This window comes from Cnephaeus nilssonii (assembly GCF_951640355.1).
Source record: "Cnephaeus nilssonii genome assembly, chromosome: 15".
In the NCBI taxonomy this organism is placed as follows: Eukaryota; Metazoa; Chordata; class Mammalia; order Chiroptera; family Vespertilionidae; genus Cnephaeus; species Cnephaeus nilssonii.
The window spans coordinates 11,022,097-11,042,719 of NC_137086.1; the positions used below are offsets into that span (position 1 = coordinate 11,022,097).

Here is a 20,623-nt window from a genome sequence, read left to right on the forward strand (position 1 = left end):
TCAGATCACTATTCCTCTCTGTCTTTCCCTCTCTCTTCCACTCTCTCTAAAAATCAATGGAAAAATACCCTTGGGATAAATAATAATAATAGTAAATTCAAGCAGGAAACATCAATGAGTATTGAAACGAGTGGATGAAATTTAGAGGAGGAGTGGAATAGTCACATAGTTTCACAGTATCTCCTTGCCAAATAGCCTGACAGGCACCACCTTAATAAATAATCAAAGCTAACATGATCAGCCATAGCACAGAGCAATGTCATCGTGTTCCACCTGACGGGATACAGTGAGAAGACCGCAGTGCCGTGCATCACCTGAATCCAACCAGGAGGAGACCTGAATCGAGGCACAGCCCACACATTAACTGGCCTTTAATATTAATGAATGTGAAGGGCACAAAAGTCAAGAGCGGACGGAGGAAGACTTCCAGATGGGAGACTAAAGAGACCTGACAACTAAGTGCAACAGACGATCCTGGATTGGATCCTTTTGTGGTAAAGGTCATTCTTGGGACAGTTGGCAAAACTTGAACAGGATTTCCGTGCCTGTGGGAGTTCTTAGTATGATTATTGCAACTGTTCTGTGAGTTTGAAATTATTTCAAAAATAAAAATAGCCCAGCCGACATGGCTCAGTGGTTGAGTGTTGACCTAGGAACCAGGAGGTCATGGTTCAATTCCTGGTCAGGGCACAAACCCAGATTGAGGCCTTGATCCCAGTAGGAAGCATGCAGGAGGCAGCCGATCGATGATTCTCTCTCATCACTGATGTTTCTATCACTCTCTCTCTCCCTTCCTCTCTGAAATCAATAAAAAAATATTATAAAATAAAAAGAAACACACAACAAAAAATATAAACAGTGTGTCTGACTAGTAAGTCCTTGTTCCTTCCGGGCCCGTCTCCCCTGATCACCATTTGTGTGCCTTTGGAAATCACTTTCCTTTCTGCGTCTTCTTTTCCTTATTGCAACCGGGAGCTTTGGGTGTCAATAACTAATCACTTTGGTTTTTTAATCCAAACAAGTTAGCCCCCTGTCCCCTCCCAACATCCAGTTGCGAAGAAGAAACATGTGGTTGAGCACAGGGGCTCTGTGCCCTCTGCCTCTACCATCCTTGAGCACAGTCATGGTGTCTACACAGGCAGGTGGCCCTGCTGCTGGCGCTTGTTGAAGGGCAGGCCCCCTGTGAGCATGACTCAGAACCACAAATGGCTAGAACCGAGACGCTCAGACTTGAAAGAGCGGTTCCTTGGAATCAGTGGAGGTGCTCGTTTCAAATGCAGGTTCCTGGCACATCCCCCTGCCACTGGCTAAAAGGGGTCTGTCTGGCACCATGATAAGTGCATAAGTGGATAGACCCAGCCTGGCACAGAACCACAAATCCATCAGGAAGTTAGGTCTCCTGGTGTCTCTACTCCATCAAATCTTTCGCATGCTGTGATTATTGCCTCAGGGTTGCAATATGGTTGCTGCTCCTTGAACAAACCTGACCCAATCTTGTCCACAAAGTTTGCATTTGTTTTTCCTCTCCTGGAGTCCACTTCCTGACCTCCTGCAGGAATTTGCTCAGATGTCACCTTCTTAGTATGGACCTTAAAACTACAATCTCCCCCTCACCTTAGTACCTGGAACTCCCTATCTCCCTTCTCTGCTTTATTTTTCTTGACTGCACTTACCACCATTATGTGTATACTGTATTTGTGCAATATGTTTTTCTTTCTCTCCACCCTAGAATGCAAACACTGTGTGGATAGGGCTATCGGCCGTTCTCTTCACTGCTGCATCTCCAGCACTTAGAACGATACTTGGAGTGTATGGGTAGCAGATGCTAATTTTTTGTTCAATGAAAGAATATACTTCCAGAAGGGGCATTTGAGTTCTATGCAGGAAGAAGAAAGGGGAAAAGGAGAGATGGGAGATATCTAAATCAGGAAAGCAAAATAATTTCCCAGAAATCCCTAGCCAACTTTCATTTACATCTCCTAGGCCAAAACCATGTCACATGACCACCCCCTGCTGCAAGGGAGTCTGGAAAGAGTATTTCTAATTGTGTGCACTGCCCTCCTTAAACAAAATTATTCTTAAATAAGGCAGAGGGAAGAATGGATATTGGAAAGACAACCTATAATGTCCACCACATGGATCTATCCTGGACCTAATGAAGTGGAATCTCTGAGGGTGATAATTTTGATGCAGGTGAATTGTTGTAAGAAAAATGAACAGAATAATAGAATGAGCCATCCTGGGTGATGGACACACTGGTCACGGACCTCTGTTTGGTTAACTGTCAGAGCATACTCCACCCTCCCTGTTATCCTCATCATCTTTTTTTGGAGAAATACCTTTATTTGCACCCCTGCCCACATATACAGGGTTACAGCAGTAGGACCCTTGGAGGTATTATTCATATATCACGTTCCCACCCACCTGACCCAAAACACTGAATCAGAATCACATTACCACGAACTTGGCAGTGGGACTGAGACGCTAAGTCTCTCCGGATGACTGGATCGTGTAAACAGAGAGCTGCTGGCAGACATATCTTCTACGTCGTGAACGGGAGCAGCTGAGGAAAGAGCAGGAACCCCACACAGAAAGAAATGTGGGGAGAGAGAGAGGGTCTTTGTGGTGTCCGAGTCCCTGGTAGTGGGCCATTCCCGAGGCCTGGTTCTGCTCTCACCCTTGGCGTCCACTGCACACTTCTGTGTTCTCATTTTACTCAGGCCAGCTTAAGCGAATCTTTAGTCTTGGCTAAGAGTACTCTCTCTCTCACACACACACCCCCCACCCCTAGGCAATGAAAACAGAAGGAAGTAACTCTGGAGATCAGGTGCCCAGTCTTGGAGGAAGAAGTGAAACAGGGCAGTTTCTTTATCAACAGTCAACAAAGGACTGGGCCGAGGGAGAGTCCTTCCGGCTGCTTCGTGGAGCTCTAGAAAACCACCCTCGTCAGCCACACGGGTGGGCCCGCTGCTCACGGGAGGAATAAGCGCTTCTAGAATAGGACTGGAGGTGAAGGGTCTGCAGATTTGGCTTTATTTCCAACCACTCTGCCCATGGCTTCCGCTGCTTGTAAAACATGCAGGGTGCCCGTCAGTTCTCTGAGGTACAGATGGCTTAGACAGCTCGTGTGGCACAGAAGGAAAAAATACGGGTCCCAGAGTCTCCAAGTCCAGCGTCATTACTAACCGTTCGCCAAGGCTCCGCATACCCCGTTTTATTGCGCTCCACTTTATGGTGCTTCCTAGGTGTTGCGTTGTTTTTGCAAATTAAAGGCAAGACCCTCCGTGACAAAAAAGATTCTAACTCTCTTGATTATAGTAGTCTGGACCTGAACCCATAGTCCCTCTGAAGGATGCCTCTAGCCAGTTGCCCCAAATGTCACCTATAAGCCAGTGGCAATCACTCCCACCTGGGAGGATACCATGAGCCCACATGTGTAAAGCACCGAACGCAACACCTGGCGAGTCCCTCTCAACAAAGCAGAGCCGCCCCCGCCCGCCCGGAACCCTGTCGCAGGCAGGGCTGGAGCCCGGTGTGAGGCAGGGAGCCTCTCCAGGAAAACTGCCATCGCCAAAACAAGGCTTCCCGGCGTCCGACCAACCCCGTCCTCTCCCGGAAGCCAGGGGCTCCGTTTTCTTAGCAGCGACTACTTTTCGTTTCCTAGAAGACCTCCCTGCGATGGGGAGCCAATCGCCAGAACCCAAAAGGGAGGGAAAGAGGCCCGGGGAAGAGGCGACAAGGGAAAGGTAGTCTTTACTTTAACTGGACACCCACCATGTGCCAGGCCCATCTACGTGCTTTGCCGTCCGCACATCGTTGGCTGTTTCAGCTGGTCTTGGCTGATACCTGGAGGCGCAGTCGGGGCAGAGCTGTCAAATGCTATGGGCAGCTTGTCTGGACGGCATCTAGGCAGTTCTGAAGTCTGCTAACAGTTCAGAATGAACAGGGCGGGGATGCTACGAGAACATGAACAGCTGCCGCCCTGGCTCTGGCACAGGCTTCAGCCTAGAGCCTGGGGCCTGCCTCCCGGCCATCCTAGGCAGCCGGGTCCCCTTTTATTAACTGCAGCTGGGCTCCCTGTGCCATTGAACCCACATTAGGAAAACAAGGGAGAGAAAGATGGGAGGAAATAAAAACGGGAGTGAAAGTAGGAAGAAGCAAAGGGAAGAGAAGGCAGGCAACCAACGCTGTAACGATACTCATTCCTTTATTATCGGCTGTTAATTTGAACAGGGCTGGGGCCTGCGGGCTGCTGGCAGCACCAGGGTGCAGGTGCATTTCTTGTCATCTAAGCCAAGGAGACAGGGGGCAATGTTTTATATATATATATTTATATATTACATATGTAATATACGGGCCACTGCGTTAGCTGTTGTCCTCAATAAAGACCATAGCGACAGACACGGAAATTTGGTCCTAATCAGGGCCCTTACTTTGTCAACCAAATGTCTGATACATCAAAAGAGAGAGAGAGAGAGAGAGAGAGAGAGAAACAGAGAGGCTGAGATCCAACCACCCCAGTGGCCCTGTTCCCAGCATATCTTACACTGAGCGTAGAGTATCCCCGGTGGAGTTAAACACACACAAACACGCACATACATACGCACATACACAAAACTGCAGGCAGGAGCTCCTCCTCTGACCACACCTTGGGCCCAGCCCTCAGACCAGGGGCGGTGAACTTGGGTGGATTGTGCTATAAGACTGTGAGGGTCAAGTGACCAGACAATGCAGAGTCAATGTGTCCAAGTGGCGAATGGGGTGATACGTGCTGCTTCATCCACAAACGAGAAGGAGGCCGCTGGGAGAGGCTGCCCAATGCAGACCCCGAGGGCCCCTGTGCCCCGGCCACCTGTGGGATTTCTACATACAACTCCTGTCCCAGCCTCAGCCGAATCAAGTATCTGAATTCTGAGTCTCAAATAATCTCTTGGGCTCTGATGAAAAAAATGTTATATCCTTGACGGACAGGAGCAAATGGCAATTGAGTTGCCCAACCATCTAGTCCAGAAATGGCAGCATGTTGATTTAAAAAAAAAACAACCATAACTTGGTCCTCAGAGCAGAACTTGAAAAGTGTAAAAAGGGTTAATTTCCTGATGGAAAGAGAATAACCAGGCAATCAGCCCCACCGTCACCTCCCACACACTAAATTTCAGGCAAATCAGTCAATTTTATGCTTTTATATAATGACTAAATTCCTCATATCCTAGGAATTGTAGACTCCCACTCATAGGGCATTTTAAAATCCTAAACCATTGGTTTTCTCTCATGATTACCTCTTCAAACCTCCACCAACACGCATACTTTAAAAAGTCAATGAAAATTAACCTCTTTTCTTTTTTTTGGTAGAAATTTACTTATCACTTGAGATACCTGGAGACATCTTGGGATGTCACAAAGGAAGGCGGAGAGCACTTCCATAAGGACCAATTTCCACAATGCCGAAGACGGGGTTAGTTTTCAACAAAATAGAGCCCAACACACGTGACTCAGAAGCAGGGGGAATAGGCCAAGCTGGCGGGGCGTGCCCAGGTCTCCGTCTCCTGTGCTAAATGAAGGGGGAAGCAACAGGGGTAGATACCTTCGCTTAGCCGGGGGGATAATGACATCGCTCCCTCCACTATGAACTGGGGTCCAGGCAGCTACAGGGAAGACATTTGAAGCAGGAAGGAGCAGCATCTCAAAAACAGGGAGCTGGCCTGACCACTGGTTGACCAAAGTTACTTCTTGGAGGGGCACAGACACAAAGGACAGGGGAGGAGAGGAGGGACTTCCCTTGGTGACTGTCCGCAGTGTCTCCATTCCTGTTCCACTTCCTGCAGGTCCGAGGGGCAGCGACGGGTTGGCTCACAATTCCTACCCGAGCCTTGGGAAGGTGCGCAGGAAGCAGTTCGGGGAGCCACGGGTTCTTGGCGAGCTGAAGAGCACGGGCTGGGAGGGTGAGGTCTTCCAAGTCTTTGAGGAGCCCCAGAAGCTGAACAAGGTTTTCTGAGGCCCAGAAGGTGCTGGGAGCACTGTCAGGACCCCTCCTGTCCTCAGGGGACACCCAGCATTTTTCTAGTCCTGGAACGTGCTTAGGAGCTGCTCGCCACCAGCACAGGAGGAGATGGAGATTCTGGAGACAGGTAGAAAAAGTCCTCTCTTCTCAGGCACTGGCCACCTTCCCTTCTGGGGAGAACTGACAGAGAAGAGCTTGAGGTCTGGCTGGGGGGGAGGGGGTCTATAGTCAGCAGAAAAGGGGGCTATGCAGTGACCACGGCAGGCTCAGGCGAGGGCCTCTCCCCCACACTAACTGAGCTCCACGAATAAATAACGTTAATTAAATAAAGGAGGCTGAGAAGAGCAGGCAGAGGCACGGTCTGCCAGAGTCTCACCCCCTCACACATACAAACACGTGCGCGCGTGCACACACACACACACACACACACACACACACACCAAGCGGCAGATGAGATGATCCAGGGCTGGCGATCCCATCCCAGGAGCCTGTCAGATGGGCAGCCGAACTGAAGGCTGTCACTCATGGTCTAGCACTGTCGCAGGGCGCAGAGCAGCGGAGGCCAGTGAGGCCTGTGCGGCGGAGGGTGGAGGCCGCTGAGGGCTCTGGCACCTGCAGGGGGCGGGGACAAGTGGGTGAAAGGGGAGGTTGGGAAAGCGCAGGAAAGAGGACAGTGAGGACCGTCCATTCTCTCACCGATTGCTGTAGAAACTCCTCCCCCACAACCCGTCATCACCCCCCTTCACACCCTCCGGTAGCCCGGTAGCCCATGCAGTCTCCCTGCCTCCGGTCCCAAGGCCACTGCCCGCTCTGGTCATGGTGGTACTGACCAGGATCTGGATTTTCGAACTTTCGACGTGGAGGGTCTTTCCAGAAAGCTGTCCAACCGCATGAGCCTCTCCATGTGTAGTGCACGGGGATCTTGGTCTTGGTCATGAGAGAATTCCATCTCGAAGACAGTTGGAGGGGACACATCCAACTCCAGAAACATTATGTTTTCAGCCTGTGGTAGGAGCATCACACCAGACATAAGCAGCAGCCCAATGACCGTACCTTCTGGGCACTCAGTAAACACAGGGTGTAGCAAGGGTGCTGAGGTAGGTGGAGGAAGCAGAGGCTGTGAGCATCACCTCCCCTGGGCTCTCTCTCCCCTCCCCCCTTCTACTTTCCAGCTTCTTACCCTGTACCTGGGGTGGGACCCCATTGCCATGGCAACCCGAGCATACTGGCTGATAGGCCTCTTGTAGCCCACTGCAGACGTTGGCCGCTTCTTCATTTGGCTGTTATTGCTGTAGGGGAGAGGCTATATTAGAATGGATTTCCTTCAAACACAAAGGGAAGATGATATTCTGAGGAAGTAAGTATCATTCAGGTAGACAGGAGGCCCTGCAGACTGCAGGTTCTGGAATTTTCTTCTCTTTTCTCTAACGCAGTGGTTCTCAATCTTTCTAATGCCGCGAACCTTTAATACAGTTCCTCATGTTGTGGTGACCCCCAATCATAAAATTATTTTCGTTTCTACTTCATAACTGTAATTTTGCTACTGTTATGAATCGTAATGTAAATATCTGTGTTTTCCGATGGTCTTAGGCTCTACAGCAGCAGTTCTCAACCTGTGGGTCGCGACCCCCAGGTTGAGAACCGCTAGCAGGGTCACCTAAGACCGTTGGAAAACACAGATGTTTACATTACGATTCATTAACAGTAGCAAAATTACAGTTATGAAGTAGAAACGAAAATAATTTTATGAGTGGGGGTCACCACAACATGAGTAACTGTATTAAAGGGTCGCGGCATTAGAAAGGTTGAGAACCACTGTTCTAGCGCAACCTCACAACTGGTGAGGGACAGAAGGAGGGGAAGGTAGGGTCTAGGTAGAGAGGGGTAAAGTGAGGGATGTGGGGGGAGGGGGGATAAGAGACATCTGTAATAATGTCAACAATAAAAATAAAATATAATTTTTAAAAAATGATACTGAGTCAACTGGATTATGCACAGGCAAAAAAAATGAAGTTGGACCCTTACCTTGCACCAAATATAAAAATTAATCCCAAATGGATCATAGACTTAAATGTAAAATCTAATCTATAAAACTTTTCAAATAAAACATAGTAGTAAATCTTTATGATCTTAAGTTATGCAATAGTTTCTTACCTATGACATCAAAAGCTCAAGTAACTAATGAAAAAAAATAGGTAAGTAGGACTTTATGAACACTACAAACTTTTTGCTTCAAAGGACAGTATAAAGAAAGTGAAAAGACAATCTACAAAATGGGGAGAAATATCTGCAAATCATATATTTGATAAGGAACTTGTATCCAGAATCTGTAGATAACTTTTATAAATCAACAACAAAAAAGACATACAACCCAGTTTAAAAATGGACAAAGAAGCTGAATAGCCATTTCTCCAAAGAAGATATACAAATGGCCAATGAGCACATGAAAAGATGCTCAACGTTATTAATTACAGCCAAATCTTGTTTCTCGAATGTCTCCCATCTCCAACAATTTGGTTCTCGACTGTTCACACAAAAAATGTCTTGGTTGTCGACCAAAACTTCAGTTTTCAACCTGACAACCCTTTCGTGCAGAACTGAACCAGTGACCTCTTGGTTCATGGGTTAACGTTCAACCACTGAGCCACACTGGCTGGGCATATTTTAAGATTTTAATATAGCAATATATATATATATACACACACACACACACACACATATATATATATATGCATATATATTTTATGTATATATTCTCTTGTTGATAGTTATCTAGGTTGATTTCCACTCCCCCCCCCCACACACACACCATTAAATACATTAAATAGAGTGCTGCTGTGAACATTTCTGTACAGGTATCTTCAAGTACATATTCAACAGATTCCCTGGGGTAAATACCCAGGAATGGAATGGTTGATGGTTGCATTGTAGGGTATGTGCATCTCAACTTTACTAGATATTGCCAAGTTGCTTTTCGAAGTGGTTATTCCTATGAAATCTTCCATTGCCAACTCACGGTATGTCAGACTTTTTACTTTCAGCAATTTGATGAGTGTGATGTATTTATTATTAGAAACAAACAGAAAAAGATAGAAAAGAATACAAGGAAGTTATTTTAATTAAAAAAAAACAAACACAAAAACACCCACGCAGGTTGTGGAGGAAGACGGACCGGGGTTTGAACGCTGGCCCTGAGAGCTCTGAGACCTCGGGAAGTGGCTTCCTCTCTCTGAGCCTCAGCTACGGCAGCCTGTCCTCCAGCAAAGCTGAGACAAACCAAGACAAACACCGAGCACCGGACCCCGCGCTGCACAGGGCCCTGCGATGATGACTTCTTCTCAATGCCACTTGCTAATTTCAAGCAGGGACACAAATGAGCAATGAAAGAAGCCAAAAGGCAGACAGCTAGGAGACAGAAGAGGGGACGAAACAGGCAAGAAATTCACAGGTAGGACGCTCTGTCCTAGAATAGAGCAAGGCAGGCAGGAGCCCACGAACAATGCCTGCCGTCCGCAGCGAGAGTACTAACATCCTTGTGGTTCATTTTATGAAAGGTAAAAGCAGAGGGCTGGGCCCCACCTGGGGCCCCCGCTGACTCCTCTCTACAGAGGAAGGCAAGAACGGATGGGGCTGCCGAGAGGGCAGCATCGGTGACAGCTCGGAGGGCGGCGGGGGAATCAGTAAAATAATAGCTTATCATTTATAAGGGGAGCCTACATATCCCATTTGAATTGGACACCAGCCTCCTGAGGTGTAGACAGGGCAGACACCAGGCTGTCTTTGGTGTCCGAGGTCATCCAATTAGGAAGAGACAGGAAGCGAACCTTCCCGGATATTCCACGATGCTGTACTGTCTCAGGAGTACACGTGAGCCGGCCTGGGGCTGAAGCGCGCCTTGAAGGCTGCAGGCTCTGGGAACAGGACAGGAGGACACGGCTGGGCTGGGCGAGCAGAGCAGTGGATCAGTGTGAACTGGCAGCCTGACCCCACAAAGATGCCAGGGCTATTCTGGGTGGCATGCGGGAAGAAGGGGCTGGGGGAGGGGAGTCTGTAATTGGGACACCAAACTCCCCATCTACTCCCTCTTCAGCCCCAGGCCTACTTTCCGTGATCGACCCTCTGCATAGGCCAAAGAGCTAAAGTTACAATAGAACTTTGTGAACTGTAAACCACGTGCTACAGACACTGCCCAATATCCAACCCTTAGAAGATAATTTTGTATCAACACAATTAAAAATAAAGTCTATTATGAGAAATAAAAAATAAAAGGTCATACTTGAAAAAGTTATTGCTAGATCTGGTTGAAAAATTGTTGATGATTAAGGAAGGCACCTCACCTGAAGATGTTGTGTATCAACCAGTAACCACATAGAAATAATGGTGAAAAAATAAAAGATAGACTTCCAAAATAAGTTGATATGGGCATGTTTCAAGAGTTGCCTGACAGCCCTAGCCAGTTTGGCTCAGTGGATAGAGCATCAGCCAGCAGACTGAAAGTCTGGGTTTAATTCTGGTCAGGGGCACATGCCAGGTTGAGGGCTTGATCCCCAGTAGGGGGCGTGCAGGAGGCAGCTGATTATGGATATTTCTATCTCTCTATCCCTCTCCCTAAAATCAATAAAAACAGGTTTTTTTTTAATTAAATAAAATATATCCCTTCTCAGTTACAGATTATAGAAGACTAAAGAAGCATGACAAATGCAATGCACCATCTCAGGTGTGTGGATTGGGGGAGGGGAGGAAACTGCCATAAAGGACATTATTGTGGTACTGGCTAAAAGTGAAGATTGCTTATACAATAGTATTGTGTTGATATGAAATTTCCTAAGTTTGAACATTGTATGGTGGTTATGTAAGACAATGTCCTCATTTTTAGGAAATACAGGTGATGGGCCAGGACATCTGCAACTTAATCTCAAATGGTTGGTGTGGTGGGGTGGAGGAGTTATTAATAAAACAAGAGGCTGAAACCGGTTGGGCTCAGTGGATAGAGCGTCGGCCTGTGGACTCAAGGGTCCCAGGTTCGATTCCGGTCAAGGGCATGTACCTTGGTTGCGGGCATATCCCCAGTGGGGGGCGTGCAGGAGGCAGCTGATCGATGTTTCTCTCTCATCGATGTTTCTGACTCTCTATCCCTCTCTCTTCCTCTCTGTAAAAAATCAATTAAATATATTTAAAAAAAATAAAACAAGAGGTGGCAAAATATTAATTGGTGAATTTTCATGAGGGTATATGGGAATTCTTTGTATTATTCTTGTAATTCTTATTTTTCAAAATAAAAGTTTAAAAAACACATCCCTTCTCAGATTTCATCCCATATCTAGCCAACACAAAGAAATTCCTCCATCTGCAAACTTTAAACTGAAGTTTTCTAAGCACAAGATAAGCCTAGAGCAGAAGCTTCACTAGCATTTCCTTCCAGCAGAGGGCGCTGGAGTAGTAGTTTTTGAGCTTGGCTTCCTTGTTGGAAGCCTCACCTGGAAGCTTTGGGGGGAAAAAATTTGTCCTGGGATCCACCCAAGATCCTTTAAATCAGACTCTTTGTAGCCCAGCTTACAGGCGATTCTAGCTTCGGCCAGGGTGGAGAATGTCTGCATTAGATGCCGTACTACTGTGGGTCTCTACCTGGGTCGGAAAGGTAGATTTTAAGTCCAAAAATGACACCTTTGAAAAGTCTTCTACTCATGAACTTGCCACTTACAAACCTGTGTAGTGTCACCTTGGGTAGGATCAGCCTTCCAGAAAGTAGTCAGATGAAGCAGCATCTGATGCTCCCGTGAAAAGCTACAGACCTATACAGCGAGCTTCCCAACCAGCTCAGGGGGCACTCCTGCCCTATCGTGGCATTAATATTTGTGGACGCAGAGAGCAAAGACTCTCTGGGCGAGTGCATTGGTATTTGGCCTCCTAAATACCTCTATGTACTTCACTGAGTCTACAGGACTAAAACAAAAGCAAGGTGTCAGCAGGATTGGCTTCTTCTAGAAGCTCCAGGGCAGAGTCTGTTCCTTGCCAATGCCAACCCCTAGAGGCTATCGGCATCCCTCGGAAGCCTTTGCCTCACAGCTACGTCACTGTGGTCTCTTGCTGCTGTTGTCACATCTCCTACTTCTGGAGTCTCACCTTCCTCTGCCTTCCTTTTGTAAGGACACTTGTGATTCCACTTAAGGTCCACCTGGACAATATAGGAGAATCTCCTCAAGCCCCTTAATGTAATCATACCTGCAAAGTCTCTTTGCCAGATAAGGTCATTTTCACAGGTCCCAAGAATTAGGACCCTACAGAGCAGAAGCCTCGCTAGTATTTCTGTGGAGGCCATTACTCAGCGTTCCACAAGGGTAATTTAAAGATTCTGCATATCCTTTTTTAGTGAATGGTGTAGTGATTTATTTAATGTGAAATTTGTAATAAATTGTATAAACTTGTAATTTGTAGTAATTTGTTTAATGTGTCCATCACTAAGTTGAATATATAAATTGAATAAAAATATATAATAATTTAAAAAATAAACCTTCTATACACACAGATTTTCAATTAAGGGACAGTGGCACTTCCAGCTGAGTGAGGCAGTCACTCTGTTGGGTTTGAATATCCGGCCTTGTTCTTCGTGGCTACCAGCAGAGGGAGCTGCACACCCAGCCAATGGACCCAAACTACCTAAGGGCTAGGATATGGAAACAGGTGGAAATGCTGAATCACGGAGCTGAGTGAAGCTATAAAGATTGAGTCCCACTTCTATCATTTCCTGATCTAGTTACTTCCCTGCATTCCCCACCGGACTTGAATGCTGACTGAATTGGATTTACCTTCTGTCTGTAGAGTCTCCCATAGTGCCCAACGCACAGGAAGGTAAATATTAACTATTGCTGCTGCTCTTGGCACCAGACAAATGAAAATTCATCGGACTGGCCAAATGTTAGCATTCACTGGGATTGCCAAGAGGCTGAGATGCTCTTCCCCCCTCTTCAGGCCTTTCATACAAAATTTTCTGCATCCCTGGCTAAGGAGACACTTTTTTTGGGGGGGGGGGGCACCCTTTCTTCATGGAGACTCCTACATCAGGTCCTGAAAAATCCATCCTCCCTCTGTATCATCCCCTTAGCTCTCCGATCTGTAGAAACCTGTCTCCCACAGGCTCTGGCCATCTCCACCCTGGCCCGAGGCCCGAGGCCCGAGGCCCAGACGACTGGGTGAGAGACTCACACTCCGGCTGGCACGAGTGGCTGGAACTTCCACTGCTCCTCCTCACAGTCCAGGAAAAGCCGGTTCATGATCTTGTTCTTCTCCTCAGGGGGGATGAAGTTTTCAATAATTAGGTACCTGGGAGCAGAAAGAAGGTAGAGATGGGAATTGGGGAGAGAGACCCCCCACAAATATGTGAAGTTGAAGGATCAGAAGTAAGAAGCAAAGAGGCAGAAAGAAGGGACACGGGTGGAGAAACCAACATGTTGGGGAAGGGGAAATAACAGGCCTTGAAAATAACTTCTAATGCAAAGAGTGTCGGTTCAGGGCCAAAGGGGTTCCTTTCGGCCAGCACCCAGCATGCACTTTGGGAGGGTGGTGGTCATCAAATGCAGGCTGAGGAGGGAAGGAGGTGGAAGAAACTCCAGAACCTAGGCCTCTCCCTCATCCCTCCGACACGTTATTCCTAAGACACATGGACTCGTGGGTGACAGGCGGAATGAGGCCTTCAGGAAGGAGAAGATCCTGTCGGGAGAAGCACGGGGCCCACGGGATGGCTATGGACCAGGAATGGGAAGAGGAGGGAGCCTACTTGAGCTTGAGCTCCCGGGTCTGCTCATTCTGCGCCTCCTCCAGGTCCTGCCGCACACGGATGTACTCGTCATGCTGGTCCTGGATCTCCGCCTTCACCGCCTGCAGCTTGGCGTAGAGCTGGGTGGGGACAGGTGCAGCTCAGAGGCCACCCAGGCTCAGGGTCCCAGGCTCAGCACAGGGTGAGGCCAGGGCCAGCTCTGAATCTCCCTCTTGCGGCTCCACCACGAGTCAGGGCAGGGGATTCAAAGGCTGCCCTGTCCCTCCTACATGCTGGCCCGTTACCTGCTCTCTCTCAGCTGCTGTCAGCAGCACGGAATGTTCAAACTGGAAGAGACTCTGGGGACCTTTTGGTTCAACACCCTCTTTCTATAGGTGAGGAAACTCAGGCGTAGACTGGCTCAAGGTCACAAAACTAGTTAATAGAAGAGCCAGAATCAGGGCCTAAGTCCAGGGCTTAGGCAGAGGAGGGGGGCTAAGCCAGTTTGGAAGGTGAACCACCCCACTCCTACCTCTCCAGGGGTTCTCAGAAGTGGGGGTGTGGAGGGCAGCACTGACCCTGCTGCCCCACTCCTAGCCACTGAGGGTGGGTCCCTGGGAACTGCCACTGTGACTGGGCCACTGCCTGGCCTACTCTGGGGCAGCCACATTGGCAACCCTAAGAGCTCTCCAGGTTCTTCCTAGAATCCAGGCTGAGACGTGCTGCTTCCTACCCTCAGCCCTCATCTCATGCACCGGCATTGCCTTTGCAGGTTCTGGTGATGATATTCTCATCCCTTCACACGCCCTTGCGGGCCCTGTGTTTCCTTCTGGGAGCTCCCCCAGGCTCACCACTCCCCTGGCCCTGCTCCAGGCCCAGCTATCCAAACTGTGACTCATTGGCGACCCTGCAAAGGGGGAAGTTACCCAGGACCATGAGGACAATCGCCCTGGAGACCAGAAATGACGGTGTTCCCACCCATCAGGCCTAGCCTGACCCAGGAGAAACAGCTCTGTTCCACCCCAACACCAACCCCTGCCTTCCCCGCTCCGCACCCCAGCAGCCCAGGCAATGGAACTGGGTTCAGCAGTTCAAGCAAAGTGGGGAGAGGACCTAAAGGACACACCCCTTGGACGGGTGACTGTCTTGGGCAGAGGCTGCCGGGCCCTCACACACCCAGACCCCGTCCTGCTGTGGCATCTCACCTTCTTCTTCTTCTTCTTTTTTTTTTTTTAAATATATTTTTATTGGCTTTAGAGAAGAAGGGAGAGGGAGATAGAAACATCAATGATGAGAGAGAATCATTGACCGGCTGCCTCCTGCACATCCCCTACTGGGGAATTGAGCCTGCAACCCAGGCATGTGCCCTGACCGGGAATCGAACCAGGGACCCTTCAGTCCGCAGGCCGACATTCCATCCACCGAGCCAAACCAGCCAGGGCGCATCTCACCTTCTTGAGTTTCTTGGTTTTGACCTCCACCTCCTGCTGCAGGGATGTGTAGGTGCCCCGGAGCTCCACGGTCTCCTCATCGCGGAGCATCATCTCCTGCTGCATCTCCCGCTCGCGGCGTTTCTAGGACAGTGCAGGGCACAGGGGCTCAGAGCAGCAGCGCATACCAGGGAAGGTCCAGGGAGCTCGGGGACAGGCTCACTCTGCCTCCCGTGGGACATGGCTGCCCTATGGCCCCAGCTGCCAGGAGGGAGGAGGGAGGGTGGCATGGCCCACATCCCTGGCTCCCACCCCAACCTCAGTGGAGCCTCTCCTCTCTGAACCTTCTTCTCGGCTCCTATTGCCATGCCTTCCCTAGGCACTGCCCCTGTGGGTGGAGACCCAGCCCTAATCACGGGCACATTCCAGAGGTGTCAACCACTTACACAGATGTCCGCATACGGGCTTCCCAGCCGCCTCACCATCTCCCCACGTAGTGTTACAGTTGACTGATAAGAACAACAAATTGTGGTTCATGATGATTCAGGGCATAGCCATACACGTGGCCAAGGACTCGCACCTTGTGGAAGGCCCAGGCATTCGTGCCAGGTGCTGTGGAGGCTGACAGGGTGGAGAGCCACCACTTCCTCTCACCCACCAGCTAGCAGTGCCCCTGCCAGAGACAGGCCCTGGGCTGGTGGACCCATGGGAGCCAGGACAGCTTGTCTGAGGTTCTCAGCACTGGTCCAGGGATCCTGAGTCCAGGATGGCTTACTGCCCGATGGCTTACTGCCCAATGGCTTACTGCCCGCTGCCCCTCAGACATGACCTCAAGGCCATGCACCCCCATGCACCCCCAGGGACCTGAAGCCCCAACCCTACCTGCTCGGCAATCTCCTGCCTCTTCAGTTCCAACATCTTCTGCTGCTCGTTTGTGTGATCCATGATGTTCCTGCCCCCGATGAGCAGCTTGCTCTCCATGGCCTGGGGATACAGACCGGGTTAGAGACAGGCTTTTTAAAGGGGCACAGGACCCCCAGGTTGAGAGGTTCTGCTTCCCTGTTCTCTGTGGTCCTTCCAAGAAGGGACACCAGATGTGTCCCCATGGGGCCTTCAACGAGAAGGAAGCGTTTTCCTGCAGTTTCTTGGGCCCCAGCACAAGGCTCCCGTTGTTGGCAGGACCATTAGGTGAGAAAAGGAGAGGGGATCCCTCAGGGAACGTAGGGCACCTGATCTGTTCGCTTTGGATCCAGATAGAAGGTGGTTCACAGGCCTGGGAGGGGGTGCAGATGGCCACCTAATCATGGCACTCAGCACCCAGCTGGTGCTCGGGAGGGGGAGACGGAAGGTAGTCTCTGGGCGGCCCAGCTTTTTGGATGACTGTCTCCTGATGCAGGGAGAGGGCTCTCAACACAGGCAACGGAAGAGCCTGGTTGTAGGCGAACATGGAAAGCAGAAGAAAAGCCAAAGGCAGGAGACTCTGTAACACTAAGGGGCACATGGGGCCCCGGAGGCACAGAGCTTTGGAGATGGCCAGACAGACTGGGCTCTACCACTAACTGCAAAGCCTTGGCCAGGTTACCCGCTTCGGTTCTCACAGCTAACATCAGAACCGACTGTGACCCAGCTTGAGCATCCTGGGACCTTTCCTCTGACTCCCTCCAATCTGCACATTTCCTCCTCTGGCCTCAATAGCCAGGACACCTTCCTGGTGCTCTGCCATCACATCCCTGTCTCTCCTGAGAGCTCCCTCAGGGCAGGAATCATGTCTTATCAGATCTCGGTGTCAGGGCTTAGCACAGTGCTAGGCACCGAGGAAGTGCTCAATCAACGTTTGGTGAACTGAAAGGAACCTTTGGGGTTGCCCCAGAGGGGGGTTCCAGGTCCTTTCTCTGGGCTCTCTCATCCCAGCGTCAACTGACCAATCCACACTCACTGTGGCAGGGCCACAGGGCAGAGCAGCAGGGTCTGGCATCCTGGACACCTGTAGGAGGGACTGGCTGGGTGTGGAGAGGGAGGAGGGGAGAAGGCACGAGGAAGCCACCTAGTGCTGTGGGCCATGGACGACTGGTCCCTCCAACTCCCGGGGAATGGAGTCTGGAGGGACCACCACGTTCTGGGACGTACTTGGCCACTCCAGCCCTGAGTCCTTGCACTTGCCTTGGCATTTTATTTAACTCCAGTGTTCTTCGGTCTCTGCAAGCTAATAAAAAGATACTAGTTCTCAAACTTGGTTTCATATTTGAATGTGGTTACATATGAAAGCTGGGGAGCTTTTAAAATCCCCAGTGCCAGGCCCACCGCGTTATCTTGGTCCCTTCCACTCACAGCTGTGAGAACTCCTAGGACAGGTGTTCTAGAGAAGACCCAGCAACAGTAGCTGCCCGGTTGTTTCCTGCCTGATTTAAAGGCTGGGGACTGGTGTGGAGCGTGGGAAGGACAGGACAAGCAACCAAGAGGAAGAAACCCATTATTTTCTTTGTACTGCAGGCCGGGTTTATCTCATCTGACCCCCCTTTAAGCAGTGGGTCCCAAACTTCCATGTATATTAGAACCATCTTTTAAAAGTAGATAGTGCCCAGGCTACACCCCACTGCCAGTCAAACTGGAATGGGGGAGAGAGGGCAGGTGGTGAGGTCCAAGCACTGGTGGTTTTGAAAGGCTCCTAGGTGATTTCATTGTGCAGTCGAATTTGAGAATCACTGCTTTTTGAAGTCTCCTGAATCAGCATTAAAATGCAGAATCTCAGGTCCTACCAGACCTAGTGAATAAAAAACTGCATTGTAACGCGATCCCAGGTGACTTGAAGGGGCATATTATTAGCACCATCATTTTTCCAATGAAAACTCAGAGAGGTTAAGTAATCCGTCCAAGGTCACGTCATGGACATTAAATATAAATGGAGAATCCAGACCCAGGTTGGCCTGGCTCCAAAGCCCATGTTCTTTCTACTGCGGACATTGCGTTGAGAGCTCCAGGAAGCAGAACCGGATAAAAGAAAAGCAACATGTGTCCAGCAAGAGAAAATCATATCTGACTAATCTCCAAGGTCATTACCGTCCATGGGGAAGCCAGTGGCCAGAATTTTAGAGGTTAAAATGCTCCTGGCAAGGTTCTTCCTCGGAGGTTATTCAAAGTTACATGGCGGGTGAGGAGACGGAGAAAGGGAAATGTTTTCTCATAACCGAAAGGTGGGTTAGCAAAAGGACACAGAAATAAATGGGCGTCCCTCGAGATGGAAAAGTGTTCCAATGTTAAATGTTGGGGGGACTGATCTCCGCTGGAAAGCGTGCACTGGTGAAATGAAACGCCCAGCTTCACAGATGCTCCCACATCCTTCCTGGTGGTAGAGCACCAGAGAATCACTAGGCTGGGTGAGCCGACAAAAAAATGGCAGATGAGCATCAATGATAGTTCTACAGTTTGGGGAAAAGTACTCCTAGCCCTACTCACTAAAGGTTATCTATGAGCAATCAGTTATAAGCCAGAAGGGAGGCAGGTGAGTAGAGGATCAACCTCTATTGTTCCCAGAAGGCATTAGCTTACTATGCTGCCACAGCTAAAAAAGCCAACAGCATCTGGCCAGCCACCATCGTGAAGGCTTTTTAGAAACAAAACAACAGTCATTCTATCCGCACAGAAAACCACGACGAAGCTGAATCTGGAGTAGTGCGCACAGTTCCCTCCCTGTGTCTCCGGGGACACGAAGGCGAGAGATCCAGAGGAAGGCGGCTAAAACCATTCAGAGAAGGGCTATTCTAAGAGACTTTAAAAAATAGGACTCCACTCTGCAAAGACAAAGGGAGGTTAGAGGACAGGCCCGGGAACCATACAACCGAGACAGGTGGGAAAAGCAAAGAGCCAGACCTTCCCAGTCAGTCCTGGCACACAGAGTAAGAGCTTACATCTTGAGTTTTTAGGATAAATAAAGGGAAGTTCTACTGTTTACGGGTGATAAATGTATGGAATCTGGCATCTCAGAAGCATGAAATCAAATACTGAACAGTTTATGCCCGGCCGGTGTGGCTCCGTGGTTGAATGTCGACCTGTGAACCAGGAGGTTAGGGTTCCATTCCTGGTCAGGGCACATGCCGGGTTATGGGCTCAGTCCCCAGTGTGGGGTGTGCAGGAGGCAGCCGATCCATGATTCTCTCTCATCATTGATGTTTCTATCTTTCTCTCCCTCTCCCTTCCTCTCTGAAACCAATAAAAATGTATTTTAAAAAATAAATAAATACTTAACAGTTTATTAAGGAATTCTGGGGACATATTTTTAACCTTTTATTGTCTTCCTCTCCTTTCAGGAAAAAAAAAAGGCACTAACATAAAAATAACCACAGAAATAATATGAGAAAAGACTTCACATTTTTCTCACCATCGCTAATAAGCTTCGGTTATATCACTGTTTTTACCAGATTTCCCATATGCACACATCATTTTTCACATCTGTAGACATGGCTTAAATACAAGCTTATGTCCTGCTATTTCCACTTTATCAAATATTTCAAGCATTGTCTGTTACTTTCATAATGCTGATGATTATAAATTTAATGATTGCATAATATTTAGAGTGGATAATTTATAATATATTTAATTAACACCCATTATAAGATTATTATTGGTTGTTTATGATGTTTGCAATAAACACTCTTGTCCATATAATTTGCTGCCTTTTTAGGTGACTTTCTTAGAAGGAAATTTCAGAGGTGGGTAAAGGGTTATAAATATTTTGGGTATCTTAGAACATCCTGTCAAGTTACCTTTCTAATGGTTCATACCACTTAAACTACTGCCAGCAATAATAATGGAACCACTTTCATTAGAATATCATATGCATGAGGTCTTATTATTTTTTAATTGTCTATAATAAGAGATATAAAATTGAGCCTCCCTATTTGCTTTATACTCCTATACCTTAGAGGCCTGATATCCCTTTTACAAGATACACTTTTATGCTTTTCTTGGGGTGATTTTTAAGTGAGGAGGTAGATCTCTGATTCAAAACAATTGTTTATTTAGCCACTTTTCTATCTACCCACACCTAGTACCTCTCTCTCCTCATTCAACATTCTGCCTGACAATGTCCAAATTGGTTCAAGAACTAGGTACCCAACCCATTTGGACATTATGAGCCGGAATTTGAGCTACTGATCAGGCCTGGAATTTGATGTATAAGCCAAGACTCCCAGGCCCCCACCCCCATGACAAGATTCCCAGGACTGGGTTCTGTGTTGGTTCTTGCTAATCCACCTTGGTATGGACCTCTTCTTTAGGACCTCTCCTTCTGGCTGAGCCCTGGACTCCATCAAGAGAATTCCTGGACGGTGCCTGACTGCCCACTATCACCCCGTTCTGTTAGTTCCCTGCCCCAGTGCTTCTCTGCCTGCTCTGCCAGAACCCAGCACAGACATGGTCTGAATGACAACCGAATCTGCCTTT

The 20,623-nt window shown here is 48.7% G+C and overlaps 1 protein-coding gene across 1 annotated transcript in view; it reads right to left on the bottom strand.

Moving 5' to 3' along the window:
• Window positions 1–4,129: 4,129 nt before the first annotated feature.
• Window positions 4,130–20,623, bottom strand: part of KIF3C (kinesin family member 3C) — a 40,276-nt gene continuing 23,782 nt past the window's right edge. Inside the window, exons 5-11 of the mRNA XM_079792729.1 lie at window positions 16,067–16,168; window positions 15,206–15,328; window positions 13,776–13,894; window positions 13,205–13,321; window positions 7,182–7,290; window positions 6,832–7,004; window positions 4,130–6,613 (exon numbers count right to left, since the gene is read on the bottom strand). Of these exons, the coding sequence (XP_079648855.1) occupies window positions 6,520–6,613; window positions 6,832–7,004; window positions 7,182–7,290; window positions 13,205–13,321; window positions 13,776–13,894; window positions 15,206–15,328; window positions 16,067–16,168 (837 nt within the window). The 3' untranslated portion in view covers window positions 4,130–6,519. The remainder of the gene's footprint in view (window positions 6,614–6,831; window positions 7,005–7,181; window positions 7,291–13,204; window positions 13,322–13,775; window positions 13,895–15,205; window positions 15,329–16,066; window positions 16,169–20,623) is intronic.